Source organism: Caenorhabditis remanei, chromosome X (genome assembly GCF_010183535.1).
Source record: "Caenorhabditis remanei strain PX506 chromosome X, whole genome shotgun sequence".
NCBI lineage: Eukaryota > Metazoa > Nematoda > Chromadorea > Rhabditida > Rhabditidae > Caenorhabditis > Caenorhabditis remanei.
In genome coordinates this window covers 5,781,520-5,807,031 of record NC_071333.1, presented here as the reverse complement: position 1 = coordinate 5,807,031, position 25,512 = coordinate 5,781,520, and the positions used below count along the sequence as shown (strand labels likewise).

The following is a 25,512-nucleotide window of genomic DNA, read 5'->3' as shown; positions in this document are numbered from 1 at the left end:
ACTTTAAAAAGATACCTTGATTGTCATAAACCCGCTGGAACTTCTTTTAGAAACCTTTTCTCCAGCATCAAACACCATGACTATTTCGATTCCAATTTCCAAAGAAGAGCATAAATATATTCATCTTTCTCCCTATTTTTCTGCTCCTCTCATTTTTCTCTCCTCCCTGCTCTAATCCCCCTTTCCCTTCTCTCCTATCCATAATATACATATAACTGACACTTGCCTTCATAGGCTCATGCGTTTTGTTGTTCGGTTGTTTTCTCTTTTTCCTTTTACTCATTGCCCTTCCTCTCCTCCATTTGCCCAAATACTTTCTTGCTCTTCTTAATTTAGATGTCCTCTTTGTGTTATTTAAGAACAAAGGATACCTTGAAATATCATTCTGCCTATTCCGCGGGTTTTTTGTCACCAATTTCCTTATTCTCTTTTGTTGTTTATCTCTTGCCAAACGTTTCCGAACTTACGGCCCAGTGTTTCTTTCTGATCATGTTTTCAACTGCCGAGTGATTTTGTCAAACAAACAGCTTTTTTGTTGAATGCAGAAACTTTCAGTCACTAATTCAATTTACGACATCACTGAAACGTAGAATCTGTGACTTAAAAACAAGTCACTTTATTTGAAAGATCATTGTGTTTGTCTTTTCAAATCGGAAACTCTCAAATTACAGTACTTAAATTGAACTAATAAACTTCATTTTTATTATACCTTTTTCTGTTTTATTTTGAAATTTCATCAAATTGCATTTTCTTCTTATTGCAGAGTCTGCTCGTCTTGAAATCTGTGCATGTTGTAAACATTTTGCTTTTGAAACCTAAAAACAAATAACCGATATCCATCAAAAATATGTCGAATACTTCATCAGCATTATGTGATCAAGATCAGCAAACATCCCAACAATCAAATTCTCAAGTTGCTCCAGAGCAGCCAACTGAGCCATCAGACTCAATTAATCAAGTAGAACAACTACCTGATCGGTCAAATTCTACTCTATCAAGAGCTGAAAATGCAGAGCGCCTACGAGAGCGTAAGTTTTCTTCAGTATTACCTGATTTCAGTTTGGTAGTTTAAGAGCTGTCATTTTTATTGGAATATGATGTTTTTAAGCCATTTCCACATTTCACTCTTTAGTCATGAAGCCGTCATGTTTCAAACTTAGTTTTTCAGATACAATAAGTGTGTTATCATAATGTAAATTTCAATTTCCTTAATTAGTGAGCAAATATGTTTCCATAGCCTCGTGTAGCTTGTTTACAAAAATTGCTTTTATTGGAGACCCAGAAAACACCGAAACAATCAAAACAAATAAGAATAACAAATTTGGTTAAAAAATGAAAGCAAGTGTAATTATTATATTTGCCAACAAGTCTTATGATTTCAGTCGACGCCAACATCCAATTTTTGCAAAGACGACTGATTCGGAATAGGGAGAACCTGGAAGTAACCAGGGTTTTGGAGCAAGAGCTACATCGTGTATCCAATTTGTTTGAACAAATTACCGAGGAACATCGCCAGCAAGTTGAACATGACCCTGTAAACGAAGAAGTTCTTGAATTTCCACTTCCCAACGATGTCGAGGAAGATGAAAGCGAGCGACATGACTTACGCTCAGAGCATGGATATCAAAGCAACTACGAAAGATTTGGAGAAATGGTTCCTTCAGAGTTTTCTGTCAGAAATCGAGCCATGAGAGCAGCAAGAGCGGCTTTCCGCCAATTAACATTGAAAATGGATTCAGTTGGTCAATCACCGATATCATCAGTCGATTCGTCGCTTTCTGACTTGTCCAAACCAGAGGAGTCGGAGTTTCGTTCAAATTGCACTCAGACTGAAGCCGGAAGAAATGCTCGGCTTTTCTTTGACCTAGATGGACGTGATTATTTTGAAGCATACGAACGTCATGTTCAACGTAAGTTTTGATTATTAATTTTAAACACTCTGATCTAAAAAGTTATATAGTTTCCAGTGTAGATCACCATACACAAATTCTTATTATTTTGCATTTTATCATCTTTATTCTTGAACGTCGAGCTTCAAAATAGTTGAACCATCTCAATTCCAGATAAATTTTGAGTTTCTGAATACATAATATGAAAAACAAATAAATTTTATACAGAGTTTTAATACTATTTTGTAAAACTTTTTTGTTCAGTTTCACAAATACGTATTTTCAGAAATGTCCGTCGAGAGACATGGAAATACTATTGTTTATCGTCATTCCGATGGCACACAATCCATTCGTCATATTCCACCACCTGACTCTGATTGATGTTTCTTTTTTTTCCTCTTTTAATCACGCGATTACATATCTGATATTCAGCATCTGTGATTGTTAGTTCCCTTTCCTTTTATATCTCCTCTCCCTCGGCGCCCCAATTTCATTCTGATACCGACGCTTTTATTTCTAAAAATCAATTCATTTACAATACGATATATTTTCTCCCTGTTTTTTTTCATATGCAGATGCAACAACCATATAATAAAGGTTTTATAAGCGAAGTCAAGCAATGAAGCACACCACTACAGTGCGCGTCATAAAGATAGCCCCCCTTCCGATTAAGTTGGTTCTGGCTCAGCCGTAAGTTTTCATGAAAAACGGATTGTCGAATTGTGAAAGTAAGTGATTTGGGTGTGAGTGTATACCATTTTTCCATGGCTCAGTGGTCTGTTCTGAATTGACTTGAGAACTTGATTCTCGGGGTGTTGGCCGATTTCGATTGTTGATTACTGATGAAAAAAAATTGACATTGGTTTATTTTTCTACTTCTCGCAGAAAAAAAGAATATGAGTTTTCAAACGAACTTATAATAATCATATTGTTGCCATCTGCGACAAATTATCAAATACCCTCCCGAGATTCATTTGAGTTTGGAAGTCACTTTCCACATTATGAATAGTCATATGTGTATGCTTCCAAATTTTGAAAATAATTGCGATCTTTATTTTTAATAGAGTAAAACTAGGTTGTAATACATTTAAAAAAATAACATATTCAGATAAAGAAAAATGCAAGAAAGTTCGGTATCATGTGGGAAGAAAAAGCATTGAGATCACCATTTAGATAGTTTTCATATTATTGTCATTCTTCTTTCGTGTCGTTGAGAGAGAGTGCATGACGAGGACAGCAAGACCGAGGCAGAGAAGTGTGCAGATGGACGTGTTGACGGTATCCGACCATTCAGTGCTGACACGATAGGTGCATTTGTTTGGGTATCCAGGGTGCTCGGCCTTTAATTTACTAGGGAATGATCCAGACATAATTTGGAGATCTAGGTCGAATTATATATGAATGGAAAGCTGAGAACGTGTCTTTTCGAATATGTGTTCAATTTTTGCTGAACGATTTCATGAAAAAAGTTATGCAGGTTTTTGTGAGATTTCAATACTAAAAATCGAAACTTTGAAGTTACGTAAAACATCCAAAAAGTGATTTCTGCGGTATTGAAATGCACCTAAATATGTTCTGAACGATGGAGAACATTTTCAGATGTTTTTTCGAGAAATTTTTTTTTCGATGATTTTTGGAGTTTTTGGTGGCCAAGCCATGGCGAAAATTCGACCAAAATATTTTTCGAATTTTTTCTCAGAAATTGTTGTTGTGTGATTGTATATGTTTCAAATAGGAGTTTACAACAATTTATTTATTGAATTATCTCCTAGATGCCTTGAAAACGTGATTAGAATTGAGGTGAATTGATCATAGGATTGCTCTTTTTACGGTTCTTGTCACCGAAGAAAATAGGAATACAGTTGAAATGTCAAAATTCAGATGTTTTCCACTCGAAATTATCTTATTTGTTAACAGAAACCTATTTTTTGAACAACAGTTGATCTATCTACCATTTTTGTAGATTCCATACGAACACTTTTCATAAAATATTTCAAAAAAAAATTTTGCAAAAAATTATGTAATTCGACTTCTACGGTTTTAAAAACTCCAAAATCATGATGAACGATGCAAAAAACAAGACGTTTTGTTCTCGCAAAAATAAAAATAAAATAAAATCCGTAGAGAGGAACCGAACCTTCATCCCTTGGTTACTTGCCCTCTCTGTTAACCCCTCGGCCATCTCACCGCTGAAAATTAGGTGAACACGAGGAAAAGAAAAGAGGAATGAATATCCAAGTCGGACTTTCATGTTCCCTATGGTTAAGAAATGGAAATCAGTGCTCAAACTTTGAGCTCATTTTTCTCGATCCCTAGAGGCGTTCAGCAAAATTTGAAAACAGTTTTGAAATCCTCAGATTTCGAACTATTCAACCATGTTGGTCTTTTATCAAAAGCTCGAATTATGTCGAGATCATTCCCTAGTTAGCTTATGTTCTTCATATCACTTGACAATGTATCGCGGACGAAAGAATGGTTCATGGCTAAACGAAAGTGACTCTTAATCACGGACCCGTGCTTTATTTTTATCTATTTGTTGCGTTTTACCACATTTGACGACTTTTTGCCAGTATGGTCAAGATAAGCAGTCATTTCGCGCTTTCATCTGACTGTTTTTCTTGAAGTTTAAACTAACAATTAAAGTCTTTCAAGACGCGCCTTTCAAACAATCTATATATTTGGTTATAAATATTTTCGACTACGTGGAGTCCATGTCTGCAGCCAGAACTTGCTAAATGTTTCTGCGAGCTGTCTTCTCCTGTGGAATTTTAAATTGGCAAATAGAATACGCAAGATTTTCTTATTTTTCTAACGTAGGAGCATAGGTGAACCGCAGGAGATCACATATGAAACAGCGCGGGGCGTGTACGCTGTCGATTTGGAATGCCATGTAAAAAAGCTTAACTATATGAAACGTTTGAGAGCTCTTAACTCGGCTAGCAAAAACATTAGTTTTTATGGCAGAAATGAATTCCACTTTGTTGAGGGTACATATCACCACATCTAAAGATCGTTTGAAAGCCGCGCCTCCGAAGACTTCATTCATTAGAACTTTTATTTTATCAGAAGACAACTCATAAGGTTTTCTGTAGCAAACATCGTTTGAGTTTTTTGGTACTAAAATTATAAAATTGCTTTGAAGCGAAGGGTGCGCCCTATCCCTAATTGCTACAAAAATGAATTCAAAATGAACTAATTCATCAAAACAAAATGTGCTCACCACTTGCGACCGCAGCAATCTTGAATGTGTGCTGGATTCATTTTTATGGGATACATCCTCCGACTGAAAATAGAAGAAGATTATTTTTTTTAATATGTTAAGAATGGTCACCTGATCACCGAATTCCGAGCGATGAAGATGTTCTTCACTCGATTCCGTTTTGCACTTCTTCACAGGTACTACGTGAGGTGGTTTGATATCGGTCGCAGTGACTATGAGAAAAATGAGAAAGAGAACAAGGAATATTTTCATCATATTGCCTGAGCCAGGATGTGATAACTGCATTAGTTCTGAATTCTTTTCAATTTTATATAGGCGCACAATCGTTGCACTTTTAGTTAGTTCAGCTCCGCCCTTATTATATACGATGACAAAAATTAATTGAAATGTGACTGAGACTACAAAAATTATCACCCAGAATACTCCCGGGAAATATTAACCAGATTACTGCTATGGACGAATCATGTGCTCGATAGTCAGTGATGCGTGAAATTTTTTCAAAGGTAATGAAAAAAATCAGATGGAGAAGATTTTTTAAATAATAGTATTCTTGTTCAAAATTTTTTCAAAACTACCAAAGTAAATAGAACAAAGACTCAAACTGAAAAATTGAAGGAATGTTAATGAGAACAGGAAAACAACACGAGATAAAACAGAAAATGAACGTCACCGTCAATTCAAAAAATATTTTTTCTCTAACATGGAATGATCGCGAATTGATATGCCTGGTTTTGGCTCATTATATTATCAAACGAACACCCATGCAAAAGTAAAATATTCCTGAAAATATTGTGTTTTGTGCTATCATAGTTTTTGAGAAAATTGAATTTTTGAAAAAATGATGAAAAACGTTTTTCGCAAACTTCAAACCTTCATAACTTGCTTCAATCTAACTCAAAATGGAAGATTTAAAAAATGAAAGAAAGTAAAACTCTTCTAGTTTTAGAAAACAATAACATAAAAATGCTAAAAACTTTTATAATGAGAAATTGGAAACGAAATAACATTTGTTCTCCAGTACGTAAAAACCATATAAAAAATTCTAACCGTAGAAATCGATTGAAAATAGTGTCATAAAGTAGCGAATGCATAAATATGTTGAAAACACTCATAAAACCCCGGGGCACTCCAAAAGCAGAAAAAATATAGAAAAAAATTTGAAGAGAAAAATTTGAAAAAAATTGAAATTTGAATTTTTCCTGCAAAATATCTATGGACGTAATGTAGTTTTGTCTCAAAATTGAAATTTTTGTATCTTCACCTTTAAATTGGAGCATAAACCAACTTAATGTGGATTGTTTTGGCTGAGTTACAATAGCTTGATTTGTGAATAGCTTTTAAAAATTAACACTGGTATCATCCGGCTTCCGGCCACGACTTTCTAAAAATGTTTATAATTTTATTTAATTATTCGAGTATATCTGGTTTCTAGCTTTTAGAAAATATTTGCATTTTTGCTGTACGTCACGATTGAAGACAGTTACCATTATTTCAGTGAGGTCAGGTGTGAACAGGTAATTACAATGTGGCTATTCAGTATTGTGACTTGTGTTTCACTCCATATCCAAAAATTATTTCTATACATTGAAACTAATTTTGTTATCTAACACAATACAACACTGTGAATAGGTTTTTCTACAAAAAAATCTGTGTTTGATTCCGTGGTCTGATGTCATGTCATCAAAAGTAGAGGACGCTCCACGCAACCAAGCATCGAATATTTTTCTCAAAAGCCTCTTCACAAAGTTGTATTCGTTAGATAACAGAATGAACTCTAGTTGTAAGCATCTAATTTTTGGATATGGAGAGAAACACAAGTCACAATACTGAATAGCCACATTGATATTACCTGCTCACACCTGACCTCACTGAAATAATGGTAACTGTCTTCAATCGTGACGTACAGCAAAAATGCAAATATTTTCTAAAAGCTAGAAACCAGATATACTCGAATAATTAAATAAAATTATAAAAATTTTTAGAAAGTCGTGGCCGGAAGCCGGATGATACCAGTGTTAATTTTTAAAAGCTATTCACAAATCAAGCTATTGTAACTCAGCCAAAACAATCCACATTAAGTTGGTTTATGTTCCAATTTAAAGGTGAAGATACAAAAATTTCAATTTTGAGACAAAACTACATTACGTCCATAGATATTTTGCAGGAAAAATTCAAATTTCAATTTTTTTCAAATTTTTTTCTTCAAATTTTTTTCTATATTTTTTCTGCTTTTGGAATGCCCCGGGGTTTTATGAGTGTTTTCAACATATTTATGCATTCGCTACTTTATGACACTATTTTCAATCGATTTCTACGGTTAGAATTTTTTATATGGTTTTTACGTACTGGAGAACAAATGTTATTTCGTTTCCAATTTCTCATTATAAAAGTTTTTAGCATTTTTATGTTATTGTTTTCTAAAACTAGAAGAGTTTTACTTTCTTTCATTTTTTAAATCTTCCATTTTGAGTTAGATTGAAGCAAGTTATGAAGGTTTGAAGTTTGCGAAAAACGTTTTTCATCATTTTTTCAAAAATTCAATTTTCTCAAAAACTATGATAGCACAAAACACAATATTTTCAGGAATATTTTACTTTTGCATGGGTGTTCGTTTGATAATATAATGAGCCAAAACCAGGCATATCAATTCGCGATCATTCCATGTAAGATTAAATGTTGAGCATTCAAGATTTTTGGCAGTAATCTTGACAGCTGCCGTCAGAAAAAGTAATCTAATGATAACAATTTTATTTTTTATCATCTGTGAAACTTGCAAAAAATAGGGATAATAAAAGTTTTAAAAAATTGTTTAGTTTCAGATGTAGTTGCTTATCGAAACATCATCAACGTTGACATCTCTCTGAAAATTGTTATTTCCTTACATGGTATGAAACTGATTGTTTTACCTGAACAACGTTGCTTTCAAAAGGTAATATCTTGTTAATAGCTTTGATTTGTCTTGTAATAGAACTGGAACACGAAAAATATAACAATACAGCTGCGACAAGAAATACGCAAGAAGCCAGCGTTACAACTTTCCCAATTTCTTCAGTGGGCTTGACAATCTTAAATCACGCTGTAGTACTTTCATTCGTTGTTTTCTGTGTTTCTTACATCACAAATAGTCAAAACATTCCGATCCGTTAAATCTGCATTCTCATCATCTTCCACTAATGTAATCCACCATTGTTCGAATTCAGTGAGATTGCAATGTTTCGCAGCAATATAGAAAATTGAGGCACTTTTCTTTTTGTTGTGTGCTTTCAAAAACTGAAATCTTCAAAAAAATTAAGAATATCACAATGACGGCATTATCTTCTCGAGTTCTTCAAAATATTTAAAAGTGGTAATTCAGCAGCTATATAAAGAGCATAACTACAAACTGTTTTGTATCCTTCAGTAAGACCAACATAAAAGGCGTATAGTTGAATTCAAATGGTTTTCAAAACACAAAACACTTACCGAAGGGTTATCAATAAATGAGCCGTTTTCTCTATTCATAAGTTTAGTATTAGTTTTGATTTTTTGGTCGAGTCCGATAGGAGTAGAGTTGGTTGAACTGAGAAAGCATACGAAGACAATACACCTTAGAAAGAAGCAAACAAGAATAAGAGTGGTTTGCATTCTGAAAAACTACTAAAATTGAACGAAGTAGTATCGGAAAGGGTATGTTGCATGCGTTTGATCTTGCATGTCTCCAAAAAATACACGCCCCCGTTTTATGTTTTCAGACAAAAGGCCTGATGTGAGCATATAATTACAGGTTCTGAGAACGCGATCATGTTCTTCTCAGAAACATTGAAACAAAGGAGACGAGAGGTGCAAAATAAAACGAACGCTATTTGTTTTCATCATTTTAAAATGAAATTTTACAAAATTGAATTTGTGTTTTCAAATTTAAAGGATAGCTGAATATTATCAGGTAGATACACTAAGCAGGTAGAACATGAATTGCTGATTTATAAATAGAGCACTATACACAAAAAGTGTGAAACCAAAAATGTAGTCGTAAAACAAACTGAAAATTCTGACACGACAAGGAAGATACAATCTTCTTCTGCAGGGTGAATGGCAGAAAGAGCACGAACACTAGTGGGATTCAAAAATGAGAAAACAATAAAACGGGTCAGAAAATTAATTGCATGAATGTGTGACTCGATAGTAGAAAGATAAGACGCATGATATATGCATACCGACTTGTAAAAGAAAATAAATTCGGAGATGTACAAGATGAAAAATGAACAAAGTGAAAATACAAAAATATTAATCAACTGTGATTTCCAAGCAATTTAAGATATTATATCCATTAAATGGTTCGTTTGGAGAGATTTTCGCATTTGGTACAAACAATACGACCTTCTGAGTTGTCATCATTATCATCTGGATCACCATGAACACTATGTACAATATCTCGGAATGTTGATAGACAATCAATCGATTGATATTTGCAAGCAATCCGGAAGAGACTAACAAATTCTTCAAGGGAAAGTTCGCCATTCTTATTTACATCCGCCTGAAAAACAAGTAATATTCCAGGGCAAGGTTTTGAAAAATTACCAAGTCAAGAATATACTTGAGTGAAGATCCATCCAAAGGCTTTCCCATTTTGTCGAGAAATAGTCTAATATGAATAAGATCCAACTTCTTTTTTGAAGATTTGCCTATGTTATAAAAAATTCGAACAAATTCGTGCATTTGATGTTTGGAAAATTCGTCAAACGTGTCGTAAAGATACTTACGAGGATATGGAACTGAAATATTGATTTCATATCACTAACAGTTTGAAAAAAACGCTTCTTACCAGTTCGATTGCCCAAATTGAGTGACATCATAAACTGTGTTCTTTTCCAGCCAGTAGGCATTGGAGGGTGTTCATACGGAGCTAAGAATTCATAGTCAATGACGTTTTGATAATGAAATCTGTTGTGGAAACGGGACGTTTTTGGCTGAAATTGAAATTGGGCTATGTTAATTCATAATAATGTTATTCTACTTTCTACTTCTTAGTGAAACTGAATTCTGAACCTCTAACATAACATTCTAAACATTTCTTATTTTATTTTTAACACACCGTAATGCCCATAATGATGTGGAAGTGTTGCTAAAATTATGGTCAGCACTGTATGTTAGCTAAAAACTAACCAATAAGAGATAGTCTGCGTTTTTAGCCATTTCTTCCTTGAACAGTTTACGTTTGTTTGCTTTTTTCGCTTCTTCTGGAGTCGGCAATCGCTCCTTTCTCCAATAAAGTGGCATAGGAGGATCCTTTTCAAGAGGGAAAAGGAAATAGTAATCGTGAAGGTTGTAGTAGTCCGGGTTTCTTGGTTGCTGGAACATGGGTTTAGAATGCAAATGAATTGTGTGACTTCGCAGCCAAGAAATATCGATGAAATCGTTTTACTGACCGTTGACTAACCTTTGGAAACTTATTGACTACTGATACTTTTCCATCTCTCAGCTTAGAATACCAACTTTCGCAGTCGCGACCATTGATTGTTTCCCAGAGACTCAGCGGTTGCGCCTTTTTTGAATTGCTCTGGAGACACGAGACATAACCAGGATTGACAACAATGGAATATAAATCATCTGGGAAATCTGTCTCGAATTTTCCAATAGTTGGAGATGCATATCCCTGGTTGAAAACTTCAACTGGTGGATAAGTGTCAACAACGAGAATGTTGTTTTTTTGAGTTCTCTGAACTTTTTTCAAATCTGATGGTCTGACATGGGTTTCATAACCAGGACCAAGCGTATTGACATCTTGATTTGCCTGTAATAGTAAAGTATACAAAACAGACATTTCAATTAAGAGGCAGTTCCTGTATACCGATGAAAGTGAAAACACCGATTTTGGCTTTTTGTAAAATCGAAAATAGAGTGCTTACGTTAAAACAAATATTTCTAGTTGTTGATCGGTCAATTTGTTCAATATTGTCAATAAGTATAAAGTAATGAGACTGAATTTCATATCAATAATCAACTGACCTTTTCAATATTGTTCCCAATAAAAGTATCCATCCAGGAAACAGCATCTCTAGAAGAGGTTTTTGATTCTTCTTTGTTAGCGGTCAAATAATCATCTTTCACAGATTGAATGCATTCATAATCCAAATAATTTTCAGCAACTGTGCTATTTGTAATCTGTAATGCGTATTTTAATGTACGAAGATCAAAAGAATCAATGTGTTTATAATTTGATATGCTGCCAGGTTTTTCCTTTTTCTGAATAACTTAAAGGTGATCTGAAGATGAACAGTTTGTTTATACCTTAGAATTGCTGACTTTTTGAGTCACTGGAATGACAGTATCCAGAGAGAGGAAAACTGATTCTTTTAGCTTTCCAGAAGTTTCTCTCTTATGAGACTTCTTCAAACCAGACTGTTCAATTTGTGAAGGTAGCTGCAAGTTATGGAAGTCATGGTTTCCCGTGTTCCGGAAAATCTGTAAAGTCAATTTTAATTTTGAAAAGTTTAATTAAAAATGAGCGTGCATTTCAATATTACCTTTGTAATCAAAGTGTTCAGAGTCAATTTTTTTGGGCGAATAACTTCAGATTCACTGCTGGAAGCAGTTGACAGTTCGGCAGTGTCAGTGATGTTATCATGACTTGCGTGTTTCCTGATAAGAACTTTATCCGAGTTTCTTTTCACTTTCTTCACTTTCATTTTTAATCTTTCTTTCTATCTGAAAACAGGAATATTTACGTTATTGATGAATCGATACGACTTAAAATCGATGGTTAAAACAAAAGCCAACAGAAAAAGGAATCACTTACTATCAAAACATCGCGAATGAATGAAAACAATGTTTCAAAGAGGGAAAGAAGAAGATATGCAAGCGGAAAAGAGGGAAATTTACTAGGAAAAAAATCACCCCCAATGATTCATTTTTAACTGGTGCCAGTTCGCGGTTACGAAATTGATTTGTATAAACAATTCGTTACATGGTACATTGTTGTTTTTCCCTCTGATTTTTTTGTAGGAATTGTACTTTCGTGCAAAGCAGAAAAAGAAAAACTGTCTTTCTGCATATATCAGTTTTTCGAGTGATCTCGAAAATAGAAACTTCAATGAAAAGCTCCTAATTTTAGTCTCAATAAACAGCATAAGGATAAATTCATAAAAATAATTGATCCAGGGAGAATAACAGTATTTTTTCAACCGTTTTCCAAGTTTTATCCACAAAGTTCAAAATGTGTAAATCACAAATCGGTCTAAAAATCCACAAGTGTGAAAAGGAACTAGTTTTGTTAAAAAGAGACAGATATTGATAAGCTTGGGTGGGTGCACTGAAACTATCACTGGGAAGAGGCGGGATTTAGATATACCCGCGTGACGGAGCCTCTTTTCTGATGCGTCTGAATTGGTGGCGCGTGATGACAAAATCTAACTTTTCTTTGTCTAAAAGCTTAACTTGTAGATACAGGTAATAAAAATTGAAATTCTGGAAAAGAATCTGTCAACTCGGAAACTGTACAATTACACCACGAAAATGACGTCACTCGAGACGTGGGTTTTGTTCTTCTGTCTTCTGTAATAGCCGACACTCACAAACGTCATCGCCCGCTGACATTTCATTCTAATTTTTTTTCAAAAAGTTTTGTTCAGGTACTGAATATCCATAATCTTTACCAAGCAATTTATATGAATAACTAGGAACATTTCATTAAATTCATTAATGTGCAGAAGACAAATAAAGCTGCGAGCTCAATAGCGATTAATATGGTTCTGAAAACTGGCAACCGCTGTACGATTGGGTTATTCAGGATTTAAAGAAAATAACGAGAAATAAAACATGGTGAAAGGTGAGAAACGGCTTATTGGTGGTTGACATGAGCTAGAATATTCTCCAACGCTGCCATCTGGCCTCGGGCAGATTGCTGAAAAACACTCCATTCTCATTGGACATAACATGGATCTTTGCATACCTCCATTATTTCAGCAAAGATGTGCTGGTTGTTGGCGACGGCATGAAGGAAACTTTGTCCGTTTATTTGGAACAAGTACACATCGTTGTCCGGATCCCCGATGAAGACTGTGCGCATCCTTTTACCATAGAAGCGACCAACAACGTCATTCACCAACAGCTGTAAAACTAATTTTTAACAAAATTGATAACTAGCGATGGATAGGCTGTTAACCGTACCCACCATTACTGTTTCTGATAGATATTAGTAAATTCATAACGTAAACCTGTATTAGAAAAGCCCCTATAGTTCAAACACGCTATCCAGACGCACGGTTAATACAGAGGCGCTTCTATTTTTTGATTAAGAATTTCAAGAATAAGTTGTGTTTGTAACGAATAATTTTAACAGAATATGTGAGAATAATACAAAAAAACTTCAACCTTTCTATTACAAGGGAACTTCTAGTATTAGAGAAAAAACTGTAATTTTAATGCGCTTCCTCAGACGCCCTTCAGTTAGAGGGACACCTTTAACAAAGGAGCTTATCAAATACTGGTTTCACGGCAACTAGAAAATTATTTTTATTGTATAAACATTTTATAGAGAAGTAGAATTCATTAATCAGCCAGTAAACAGATTGATATTTTTGATCACGTTTTAAAAGTGCACATACCGAATGAAAAATAAGAGTAGTGAACTCTCTGTCAGCAAGGATACGTGGATTTTTCAGATCAACTGTGGCAACTTTGATTGATCCGACCAATGTTGGCTTGACATCTCGTCGAACTGCTGGATAGCTGGACATCTGGAATTTAAACTTACAGAATATAGTAGATTGTTTTGTTTTGGTGGGAATCATCTATCATTTACGGTAATACAAATATGGGGGATAAAAGAATCCTTCACATATTTGGCATGAACAAATTCTGATTCGGCTCATAGGTTTAAAAAGAGTGGAAAGTTTTTTACGAGTATCGTATCTGCTTGCAGTTTCATGTTTTCATCGTAACCTGATTTTTGAAAATAAAGAGAAATGAACAATTAGAAAAAGGGAGAGGCACAGACTGTAGAAATGAAATGGAATATCTGCCTGGTAGAAATCTATGCACAGAAGCATTGATTTCATTCCATGACATAATGTTTTGAATAGGGTAGGGAGGCGGTGTAGTTGAAACACATGTGTTAAGAAGTACCGAGAATGAATGCGCGTCTAATGTCAACATAAGTAAGACTCTTTATTTCAGTAGCAACAAAAAATGTTGAATCCCACAAATGACGAGCGGAACGTGCAGTTTCACAATCATATGAATAGAATCAGTGTAAGAAATTCTTTCCATTTCTGTCCTTTTCTGTCCTCTCGAATACAGTAGCGAGCATAAGTGAGCACCCCTAGATACTTTTATGTGTAACTCAGCTGAATCATGTCCGTTTTTCCTTAACTTTTTTTTGAAAGGAAGCCAAAATATTCAGCAATACGAATATATGTATTTTGAAAAACTTCCATCACTGATTTTTTCGATAATCGATTTTTCCTGATCTTGATTTGAAAATCCGAAAAAAACTTTTTATTTTTCTCTTGGAGTTATTGAGTTTCTTGTTTCGAAATGTTGGAAAATGATCAGATAAACAAAAAAATATGTTGAATTGGCTTCTTAACTCCTGAGCATCGTGCTAGAGCTCCAGAAGTCAAAAGTAGTGCATTCGAAAAAATCTTCATAACTCATCGAAAAAGGTTTCAAATTAGCCAAAAGATGCATCAAAAGACGTGTCTTGTGTTTTTCTACAAACCAACATCAAAAAACTACAGATTAAGAAAAAATAATTTTTCTAATTTTTTTCACTAAAATTTTTTTTAATTCCTATTTTTTCTCCATTTCTGGTATTTTCTGGATGAAAAACAAACATAACTTTTAAAAACTGCATGCAAGATGCTTTATCACACATTATAAAATACATTTATGTGTTCCTTGTTCGTGTTGTAATCAGAAAATACCAGAAATTGAGAAAAAATAGGAATTAAAAAAATTTTAAGTGAAAAAAATTAGAAAAATTATTTTTTCTTAATCTGTAATTTTTTGATGTTGTTTTGTAGAAAAACACAAGACACGTCTTTTAATGCATGTTTTGGCTAATTTGAAACCTTTTTTGATGAGTTATGAAGATTTTTCCGTGGACATTACTTTTGACTTCTGGAGCTCTAGCACGATGCTCAGAAGTTAAGAAGCCAATTCAACATATTTTTTTGTTTATCTGATTATTTTCCAACATTTCGAAACAAAAAACTCAATAACTCCAAAAGAAAAATAAAAAGTTTTTTTTCGGATTTTCAAATCAAGATCAGGAAAAATCGATTATCAAAAAAATCAGTGATGGAAGCTTTTCAAAAAACATATATTCGGATTGCTGAATATTTTGGCTTCCTTTCAAAAAAAAGTTTAGGAAAAACGGACATGATTCAGCTGAGTTACACATAAAAGTACCTAGGGGTACTCACTTATGCTCGCTACTGTATTTCTAACATTCTGAAGCAACTTGATCACATTTGTGCATGTACTGTCGACAGTGAGGAACATTTCTTTTCAACAAAAATAATTCATTGTCAACAGAGAACTTAACAGAGGATAAAAGGCCGGTGACCCGTGGTTAGGAGACCGTTCAAATAGAAGTGAAACGTAAAGAAAAAAAAAGAACTATTGTGAATACAGTAAAAACAAGGAGACATAAACAGATTATGAATTATTAAAAACTCTGGATATGAAAGCAATGAAAATGGAGAACAAAGAGAGAAACAAGACAAAATTGAAACTACAAGAAAACCATACCGATAGAGACAAAATTAATTCAAAAATTGTGTCAATTAACAATATATTCTCCCGTTTTTCTCACGAATTTGAACGCCAAGACAAAAAGAATGAGAAGAACAATGATGAACGTGATGATAATTGTCATGGCAACCACTTTGAAGAACAACGGAGTGGTAGAGAAATTAATGATTGAAGTCTGAATAGTGAGTTATCGATTATTTAGGAAAACTCATTATAGTAAGTACCTGTTCCACATCCGAGGTTATTTGATGTCTACCTTCCTTTGTTTTCTCAATCATTGTAGTTGATGCAGTTGAAAACGGAGTTCCACGAGTTCCCTGGAATTCTTTTTTAGAGTTCGAAGCGTCTGGATCTAGAGATAAGGTTGTTGAAGACGCCTAAAATTATTTACGAGTAAGAAAAAGACTCTAACCATATTTCCGAAAAAGTTTTACCTTTTTTATCGAGTTTCTCAATTGGTTGAGACCGTCAAGATCTCGGTTTTCAATCATTTTGACGATTTGAAGCCACCGCTCTGTTGGTACCGTCAGTGAAAGCTCCTCAATCAACCTATTTGCTTCAAAATAGGAGTTCATTGAAAAATTATAGGAATCTGGACCATTATTCTCCAAATTAGAGAAAAGGTCAAACACCTCTTTTTCCGATAAATGTTCAGATTCAATTGCGCTGGCGATTTGAGTTTTTTTTTCTTGTTGACGGATCTGAAAATAATGGATCCTAGGAAACAGTTTTCAAGCGTGCTCAAACTTCGGCAAAATCCATCTTTTTGAGAAATCGTCTCGGAGAAGATTGGTTCACGTCATCCATTGAAAAAGGAACCGAAAAATGTTCAGCATCCTGCAAAAAATATTTTCCAGTAATTTTTCAGAACCAATTTGTATTTTGTATGAGTTTTGATTACCTGAATAGGGTACGGTCTCCTCCTACTTTTTGGCTGATGTGGTGAATTTTCTGACGTAATGGCGGTGAAGACGGTAGTTTCATCAGTCTTCTGTGAGATTCAGTATTATTAGTTTTTCAAAATGATTTCTGGTGTGATTGTCAAATTTTTTTAACGCTTAAATTAGCTTGAACTTTGTATTAGGCAACTAACACGAATTAATACGTGTAGGAAAAACAACTTGCCTTCAGTCCCAAAACCTTCTTCCATGGTTTCACATGGTCCCCATTTTGAATCAGCTTGTCTGACTTTTTTGAGTTTTTACTTGCCGAGATCTCGGAATTTTCAAGTTTGTTAGCATATTCGGCCGCAGTCAGGTTTGATTGATTGATGAGATCATAAGAGTTCTGTAATTGTTTGCTATATACCGTAAAAACTGTAATAGAAGCGCCCCTTTATTAGAGGCGCCCCTCTAATAGAGGCGCACCCTGAAAGGCGCTTTGAATAATAGTGGCGCACCCTCTAATAGAGGCGCCCCCTCAATATGTTTGAAATATTTTTTCTGGTTTTCAATCATTATTTTTCAATGTTTGTCAAAAAAACAAAAAAAAACCCAATTTTTTCGTTCAAAATATTGCAAATTATGGGGTTTTCGTATAATTTTGTCAGTGAAAATCTTGGTTTGGTTGAAAATTGAGGATGGAGAGCTCGAAAAATAGCCAAATTGAAAAATAAATAGCCAGGTTGAAAAATAGAGGCGCCCCTGTAATAGAGGCGCACTTTCGGAAGGGGGTTGAAAAATAGAGGCGCATGCGCCTATATTACAGTTTTTACGGTACTTGTCACAGTAAAGACATATTCACCTGAAATTCGGTTCTATTTCCGGAACTTGAGAAAGAATCGAACTGTTCATTCTGAGACAGTGTGCATCCAACTGGGATGTATAACATGAGGATCACGATGGGCAAAATCACCATAGTTATGAAGTGATGCAAAAGCATCCTGAAAATACTTTTTTAAATTTGAGGGAAACAGACATTAAAAGAAAAACATGCGATTCAAAAACATAAGTATGGAGAAATAGTACATGAATGGCACCGCATACTTTATTCCAATGGTGTGAAGTTGTTATGTTAGTATATTTGATTTGGCGGTTGTGAATCAAAAAATAGAACGAAATCAGTTAACGATTGTTGTCCGTATTTCGTCGTAGAAAAGTAGAATTCTAAAAATTTCAAGGTCAGCCGTTTCACAATACAGCGTAAAATTACATTATCCTCTCCCCATTGCTGCACTATTCCCTTTCTAATATACTGTTGAGTAATTCAAGAACAAGAAACTAGTTATTGTTTTCCAATCTTCTTTTGAAATGTATTTCGTCGGAAAAAAGTAAAACAACGTTCTGATTTAAAAAAAAAATTGACTGATGATATCTTTCCCAAGCTGAAGTATCCTCAGATATTTATGTTTCAATTTTTCTAACGGAATAAAAACAGAAGAAGAAAGATTCACAAACTCAACTTGAGTATTTTGAAGCTAACTACTACATATTAGTTAAAGTTTTCTGTAAAATGTAGCTGATCTTGAAAAGAAAAAACGCCTATGAAAACGCTCCACAGAAACCATTTTTCATGATGAGTGAAAAGTTTTTTTTATGGGTGAGGAATAGCAATGGACGAAACATTCCAATGAGTGAAGAAAGAGTAAAAAACACTGTAGCGCAATTGACCTGACGCAATTGCTTATGCAACTCTTTCGTCACATGAGAAAATATGGTATCTACGAAAAACTTTCTCCCTGCAGCTGTTGTTCAGTTATGAAGGCCAGTGAAAAAGGGTCCACCTACTCAAAGGTTTCGATTTCTTTGTCAAATACGAAGTGGAAAATGTGAATATGGTCACAGAAAGTTTGACAATAGAAACTGTGCCTCTTATCATCAAGGACACTTTCACCAAATTTATGAAGACATAGAACACGAGAAGTTCAAGGATTTGGGAGGAGATACCTAATCCTACGTTTTGAAAAGTCACGCCGACGTCATTATTCATGGAAATGAAAACAAACCAGTGAGCGGCCGTCAATGCCATTATGTTGTTTGGCTATCAAAGGTTCTAGTAGTTGTTTGCATGATTAGAATAAAAGGAAATCAACAAAAACTTTCAAAACATTCCTCCAGAATTTGATTACCGAAAAGTCAAGCTAGCTTAGATTTTCGTTTTGCTAGATGCCGTCGTTCCTTTACGTGTATGAAAAAAACTCCGCGAACAATTGTATTATAATATTTTGTTGCATCAATTTTCAGTAACGAAGCTTTTGATGTTGCGAAAACCTCACGAATCAAAGTAATGGCATTTTGTTAGATTTTTTCAGATTTCTTAAGGAAGGCCCCTTCACTTTACGGATCGTCTTTTTCTTCTGAAATCCGATCCATCAGTACCTTCTATTTTTTCTAACCGCATTATAGACCACTTAGTTGCTAGGAACAGTTTTGGTTTCGCGAATTGAAATGAAAAGCCAATGCGGTTTCCACATGAAGGTCATCTGATTTTGTGAGGGTCCTAAATTATAAATTATATTCACAAGGACGATATTTGATTTAAGTGGGGTAGTCATGTATGTACGCATTGAAAATATTCTGAAGCATCAATTTCAAATCTATTGAATTCATAAATTAGTTGTTTTTCTCTGTTTGATTGATGACACAACATTTGCTTACTTAATCCGACATAGTAGTTTTTCCGTATAATTTTCCATATTTGTTAGCCACCGTGCTCTATTTGTTTTTACAATCGCCCGTAGTATGTCCATGATTATTATTCCGGTGTTAAATCCACGGCTCTGGAACACAAAAAACAGTTGCTCAGTATGCGGATTTCTTTATTCAACATTATTAAAAACATGTTCAAACAAAAAATGTTGTTGGACTAGAAGGTATATAAGCGCAGCTTATGGGTGAAGAGATATCAACAAACATGCTTCGTTTGCCTTTGGTTTCTCTTATCTTCCTTGTCTGCGCTGTCAATGCGAACCTTCTTGATTCAATTATCGGATCCGAAAAAGAAGTTGTGGTAGTTACTGGCGAAGAGAAAGAAAAGGTAGGTCAAGATTTCGTTTATCATTTTTCTATGAAAACAATGTCTCAGGTCCAACTCGCTTCTGACGAGCCATCAGATGAAACTGCCTTAGCTGTCATTGACAATGACACCCCCATTGCTGCAATGGATGATCTTGGAGCCGAAGGACAATCTAATGGAGTTGTGATCCGTGCTAAACGGTATTATGGATGCGGTTGTGGATGTTGTGGCTGCGCTACAGTAGACCCTGCTGCAACACCGGCCCCATGTGGATGTGGATGCTGCGGATGCGGCTAATTTTTATTTGATGTGTTGTGCATTCTATTTATTCAATAAACTATTCATTGCAATTGCTTTGGGACTTACTTTCGTAGGCCAAACTGACTTCTTACCAACCTCGTTGAGATATCAACCCCTCGCTGAGATATCAAAGCCATTTCTAGATACGTCAAAATCACAATATTTCCAACTCATTGTTCCACTGGCGTCATAATGCACACTACCAGAAATTTCTTCATTATCTGAAGAAACAATTTGTTTTGCAAAATGCTGATGAACTTGGATTGGAGTTAAAGTGGAACCCGGAACCTAAACGAACGACTTGTTACGAGACGTGTCCTCAGTACGGTTGTTTTGATACATGTTTCTAGATCAAGTAATTTGTCTGAATAACATAGTGCATTATGTATTCTAATGTGTTTTCATGTTTTTTTCAAGACGTATTCGTCCTTTTTGTTGATTACGTGCGTTTAACCGAAAGATGTGAAATTGCAAGAAAATTGGCGTATTGGTTTCAACCTTGTGTACACAATTCGTTACAAAACGGGAATAACTCATGAACATTAGAAAGTTAATTTGCGTGATATCATTATAATTATTAAAAATAAACGAATACTGCAATACAATAAACAAATTAAAATATTTAAAATAGTTTGACCAAGAAAACGAAATCGAATCATGCATTTGAATTTTCTGCATTGTTTGCACCGTATTTCGGATCTTCTTTCTCCATTTTGACTTCTCCTTTGAAAGAGTTCACTGCTGAAAACCTGACAAGATTTTAAAAATCAAACAAGACAGAGAAATTATGAGAACAAAACTTACCATCTGTCATGCCTGCAATTTTCTTTTCGACTTCCACCAGCTCATAATATTTCTTCAAAGCAATTTGATGCTTTTGAGCAATCTCTTCTTTTTGAGCATTAAAAACAACTAGCTTGTTGTCATACTCCTTTTTCAGAACATCTCCTTCCGTTTTGTTGTACTTCTTCCACTGATTGATTCCATAGTGTAGATCATGATTAACTATAAGTTCGATACTTATTAATTACCTTGTGAATAATAGCTACTTTTTTGTAAATCCAATTTTTCTCGACGCAGAATGGCGAAATCGGTTGTATGCGGATCCGGACGATTGTAATCAAACATACCTACAAACGTGTTTATTTGACAGAGCTACTAATAATTGAAACCAACCAGCAAAGTATCCTGAATGTCCGTAGGTAGAAGCATTGTGAAGCCACCACTCCAAATCTGCCATTTTAATTGCGATTGTTGTTGGCTCTTAAAATCATGGTTATATGTCGTTCAGTTTTTTTAAATTTCAAGTGAACAAACCTCGACCTTGATTGACAAGAGATAACTGTGGCACAGTAAGCTTTTGAGTGTTGATCATAGTTGATAGGACTCCTGAAAGCATATTGTGTTTTTATGTTCCAGAATGTAAGTGTATTCGTTGAGCTCACCTTCTACTGGAATATTGCTCGACGACGATGAATGATTTGGTTGTGTATTTTGCGGTGGAAGACCGCTGCCTTGGTTCTGTCCAGTTGGAGAGTGATTGTACATCCTGACGTATGCTGAAAAAAACTGTATCAGTGAGAAAATCAAACGAATTTTCAAAAAGATAGTAAACGAAAAGATAAAAAATATGAGGAGAGTGTAAAGGATGACCATTTGCCGAGTCGGTTCACATCATAATAATCGTTATGGTCATAAAAATCTACCAAATCGTCGGCAGAGCTATTGTGACGTGTCTTTATTTATGAGAACATTTTGTGACAAATAGACAACAAGAGATAAAGCATCATCTGACTGCTTTCAGAAAAATTGGATTAATAGGTTGTGACTTTGAAAACTTCACTTGCAGTTCACCGGTTCTTCACCGGCTACCATCTAAGAAAACTAATTAACCAGTCGTTGTTTGTTTCAATGAACACAATACCAAAATTCGCAACAACAAAAAATTATTTAATAACGCACAAAGCCCAACACCGCAAACGATAACATAAGTTTTTTCAAGGAATTCCAAAAAATTGGAATAAACTAAAGAGGAGGGCAACAGAACATCTGCGACTGTTTGTCTTTCGCGCTGAACGGGAAAGAGGAAATGCGAAGGTAGAGGAATGACAAAATAGAGAGAAGTGTTTTGCATAAAACACATCAATTGCTTTTCGGTGTTGATTCCAAAATATGATAAAATAAGTTATATGAATACTTATTGAAAAATATGAACATTAAAAGGATAATATGGTGTCTCAGACCATCCGATTTGTGAAGTACATAGTTTGAAAGGATTGCATCATTGTAATAGTTGTTATGCCATTAGAGCGCATTCTACAGGAATAGATACAAAACAGCTTGAACTGTTGCCAACTATTATACTGTGGTATTCAGAAAAATTTAACGAGTCTGAATTTCTTCCGCTTGATTAAACAACTCAAAAAAAACAGAACTTTCTCATAATTTTCTAAAGTGTTTTTTTGTATTTGTATTTTATTCTTGTAAAAAGATTATCAATAAAAGGGCGAGAGGCTGAGAATGAGTCTCTCACGAGACTATTCAAAGGGTGTGCTACAATGAGAGATGCGGTGCATTAAAAGAATGACCGGTCAAAGGGGAATAGCACAGTAAAATTGGTATACTAATAGTAAAAGGCATTATGAATAGAGAAAGAAAGAAATGTGGGGAAGGGTGGTTTGGGAGTAAAAGGTAAGCTCAATACCGGGTAATACTAACCATAATTAAGGTACAGAGCTTGGAAGGGGGGGGGGGGAATATGAGGTTTGTGCGGTGATGGCAATCCAAATGGGAATGGTGTGGGAAAAAAGTCAGAGCAATTGGGTTTAATGCAAACAATATTCATAGGCCACGGGGGAACAGGAGAACCGGACGTACAAATCAAGGTTAAGTAAGTATGAGGTACCGTTAAGGAATTTATAAAAAAGAAGGAGCTGGGCTCTGAGTCTACGATGGCGCATAGAGAAGAGGTCGAGTTGAATTAGACGATCGGAATAGGATGAAAGAGTTAGATTGCAACCGTTGAAAGATTTCACTGGTGAAGAATCGTAGAGGGGTTTCTAGAGATAATGATAATTTAGAAACATTGGGGAGAAGAGTATATTACAGAACAATGTTCAATAATGGGTAAAACATAGCAATTGAAAAGAAAATGTAGAATTGTGGAAAGGTTGATTTGAAAGATTTCAGAAGTTGTTTAGTGCGTAAAAGAGCGGAAGCGATAGTCTTGTTGACCTAGTATTTACATTTGAAAGATGAATCAGAAATGAGACCGAGATCCCGAACTGATTTGCAAGCTGAGGTTGACCAGTAATGGAGTAGGGGAATAAAGCATTTTTGGGTTCGAGTCGGAGGAGAGCTGTTTTATGTAGTATGGGCAAGAGGAAGAGAGTTAGACGATGCCAATATTAAATAGTTTGTTACTATCACACACTCAAATTTTAATTTGAAAGGAAGAAAAAAAAGACACCATGAATTTTAAACTTGCCGAAAAAACAGCAACAATAAGAATGTCGACATGTAAACGTTGGAGCATCCAGTTGTATACATGACATTTGCTCTGCCATTAAACTGCTGCGTATGTACATGAACTTTCTTTTTTACTAATTATTTATCTGCCTTGTTGATGACACAGGTTTAGATGAAAATATCATTTTCCTCTATTAGAGGCGCACACGGTTCTAATTTTATCACATATGCACTTTTTCTACTGTGCTTCTACTGAGGGACGCTTTTACTTTCCAGCTGATTGTTTCAGGGATGTGATTATGAAAAAAAAAGCAACAAATTTGCGTTTAAAAAGAAATGTACGCTTCAATTTTAGAGTGCTCTCTTATTTTTCAAAATAGTCCGCAGTTTGTTTTCATTAGAAGAACGCTTCCATCGGTAGTAAAAAGAAAAGTCAAGAAAAAGAGCGAAGAACGGGGTTTTATTTTGTTCTGGCTGTAGTCTATGTTTCGATATAACACAAAAAAAACAAACAACAAAGCAGTTTATTCAGTTTCAGATTAAATTTAAAAAGTAAATTATACATCATCCCAAACTAAGGAAAAAATTTATTCAGAAATCAAGCATGAAAATTTCCAGATTTAGGTATCTTTTTTTGGTTTGCATTCTTCAATTTTGGAACGTCTCGTTAAATCATAAATTCTGAATTCTATAGAGTCGTAGACAGTATCGTACAAATCAAGCATGTAATCAACAATTTTTCGGTCAATCTTCTTTTTTCCATCCCAATTGTGCTTGTAACTCTTGGTGTAAGCATCACGAATAACGGGGAAACGTTTATCCAGAAACTTTACGGCCGAAGAAACTTGTTTATCTTCAAGTGAATATCTGAGAATTCCGTTTCTATGACGTGACTCGTTTGCATTGTAATACTGTTCAATTGTGGCATTCGCTGGAACTCTTGATTTAATTTCATTTGAATTCGTCCATGGTTTTGGAGGGGAAAATCCTAGAACAGCGCGCAGCTCCGTAAATCCAATAATTTCTGTAGCTGCTTTCAATAATTCTTCATTGAAATGAAGTACACGGTAAAGTTGATCTGCATCGTTTTCAGTGTCGTTTGCCAACTTCTTGTGTTCTTCGAATGTCAAGCAGGATTCTGATATTTTTTCCAGTTCTTCCATTACTACATCGGGTACTTCGAAATTGCTTCTGTCACGAGACCAAATTCTGGCGCTTTTTTGGAATGATCTACTGAAAATTGACATGAAAGAAGAAAATAAATCGGCTGTTTTATCCAGTGAGAAAAGATTTGAATCGCCATCTGAAAAGAAAAATATCATTCGTTTCAGCTTTTCAGACTCTTCTAAGCTTTTATGATCATTCGTGTTTCCTAATCTCGTACTGGTTGAATAGAACGGTTAGTATCCTTAGAAAACAATTTACTATGAACTGGCATACCTGCTGGTGAGAAAATAGAGAAGAATAAGCAGCAGATGATCAATTTTGTTTTCATGTTTACACCTGAAAAATACTATTAAAAATTAGAGCACTTTTAGAAAAATGACAAAAAGTCAGCTAAGGTGTCTCAAATAATATCATTCTCGAATATTACGATGACAATAATCAAACGGAGATAAAGCCCGAAACATAAAATCGGGTCATGTACATGATCTCTTTCTTCTTTTTCTTTTGATCGGTTCATTCACGGGGTTTGATCATATTCAAAGATAACGATATTCGTTACATTAAATGTATTTATTTCTAATCTCCACATTTTCTATCAAACTACCAATAACCGACTGAGCGGTTCTTTTCTGTACGAACAAAACGAATAACAATTTCAAAATAAGTGTTGTAGAATTTAAATTGAAAACAAAATATATAATAAAAAACTTTTCTCAAACATCAGAATAACATGTATCTTTAATAATTGAAACATTGAAATTTTAACTATTAAGTGACCCA

The 25,512-nt window shown here is 34.7% G+C and overlaps 7 protein-coding genes across 7 annotated transcripts; 2 read left to right on the top strand and 5 right to left on the bottom strand.

The window, feature by feature from the left end:
• Nucleotides 1-847: 847 nt before the first annotated feature.
• On the top strand, nt 848-2,270 carry GCK72_023107 (uncharacterized protein; the record flags this gene model as incomplete). Its single annotated transcript, XM_003103259.2, has 3 exons — nt 848-1,028; nt 1,383-1,910; nt 2,176-2,270. 3 exons carry the CDS (start codon nt 848-850, stop codon nt 2,268-2,270), a joined length of 804 nt encoding a protein of 267 aa, XP_003103307.2.
• Nucleotides 2,271-3,058: 788 nt separating this feature from the next.
• GCK72_023106 (uncharacterized protein) lies at nt 3,059-5,364 on the bottom strand (the record flags this gene model as incomplete). Its single annotated transcript, XM_053735238.1, has 3 exons — nt 3,059-3,229; nt 5,110-5,172; nt 5,221-5,364. 3 exons carry the CDS (start codon nt 5,362-5,364, stop codon nt 3,059-3,061), a joined length of 378 nt encoding a protein of 125 aa, XP_053578804.1.
• Nucleotides 5,365-9,415: 4,051 nt separating this feature from the next.
• On the bottom strand, nt 9,416-11,774 carry GCK72_023105 (uncharacterized protein; the record flags this gene model as incomplete). The annotated part of the gene is made up of 8 exons (XM_053735237.1): nt 9,416-9,622; nt 9,667-9,860; nt 9,911-10,055; nt 10,252-10,437; nt 10,526-10,879; nt 11,095-11,250; nt 11,377-11,550; nt 11,613-11,774. 8 exons carry the CDS (start codon nt 11,772-11,774, stop codon nt 9,416-9,418), a joined length of 1,578 nt encoding a protein of 525 aa, XP_053578803.1.
• Nucleotides 11,775-13,547: 1,773 nt separating this feature from the next.
• On the bottom strand, nt 13,548-16,418 carry GCK72_023104 (uncharacterized protein; the record flags this gene model as incomplete). Its single annotated transcript, XM_003103240.2, has 4 exons — nt 13,548-13,823; nt 15,905-16,018; nt 16,068-16,220; nt 16,278-16,418. 4 exons carry the CDS (start codon nt 16,416-16,418, stop codon nt 13,548-13,550), a joined length of 684 nt encoding a protein of 227 aa, XP_003103288.2.
• Nucleotides 16,419-19,695: 3,277 nt separating this feature from the next.
• Nucleotides 19,696-20,094, top strand: GCK72_023103 (uncharacterized protein; the record flags this gene model as incomplete). The annotated part of the gene is made up of 2 exons (XM_053735236.1): nt 19,696-19,818; nt 19,867-20,094. The coding sequence occupies 2 exons, from the start codon at nt 19,696-19,698 to the stop codon at nt 20,092-20,094; spliced, it is 351 nt and encodes a 116-aa protein (XP_053578802.1).
• A 658-nt stretch (nt 20,095-20,752) lies between these two features.
• GCK72_023102 (uncharacterized protein) lies at nt 20,753-21,645 on the bottom strand (the record flags this gene model as incomplete). Its single annotated transcript, XM_003103275.2, has 6 exons — nt 20,753-20,838; nt 20,902-21,102; nt 21,147-21,227; nt 21,274-21,360; nt 21,415-21,486; nt 21,543-21,645. The coding sequence occupies 6 exons, from the start codon at nt 21,643-21,645 to the stop codon at nt 20,753-20,755; spliced, it is 630 nt and encodes a 209-aa protein (XP_003103323.2).
• A 2,540-nt stretch (nt 21,646-24,185) lies between these two features.
• GCK72_023101 (uncharacterized protein) lies at nt 24,186-24,812 on the bottom strand (the record flags this gene model as incomplete). The annotated part of the gene is made up of 1 exon (XM_003103335.2): nt 24,186-24,812. The coding sequence occupies one exon, from the start codon at nt 24,810-24,812 to the stop codon at nt 24,186-24,188; it is 627 nt and encodes a 208-aa protein (XP_003103383.2).
• Between the last annotated feature and the right edge of the window lie 700 nt (nt 24,813-25,512).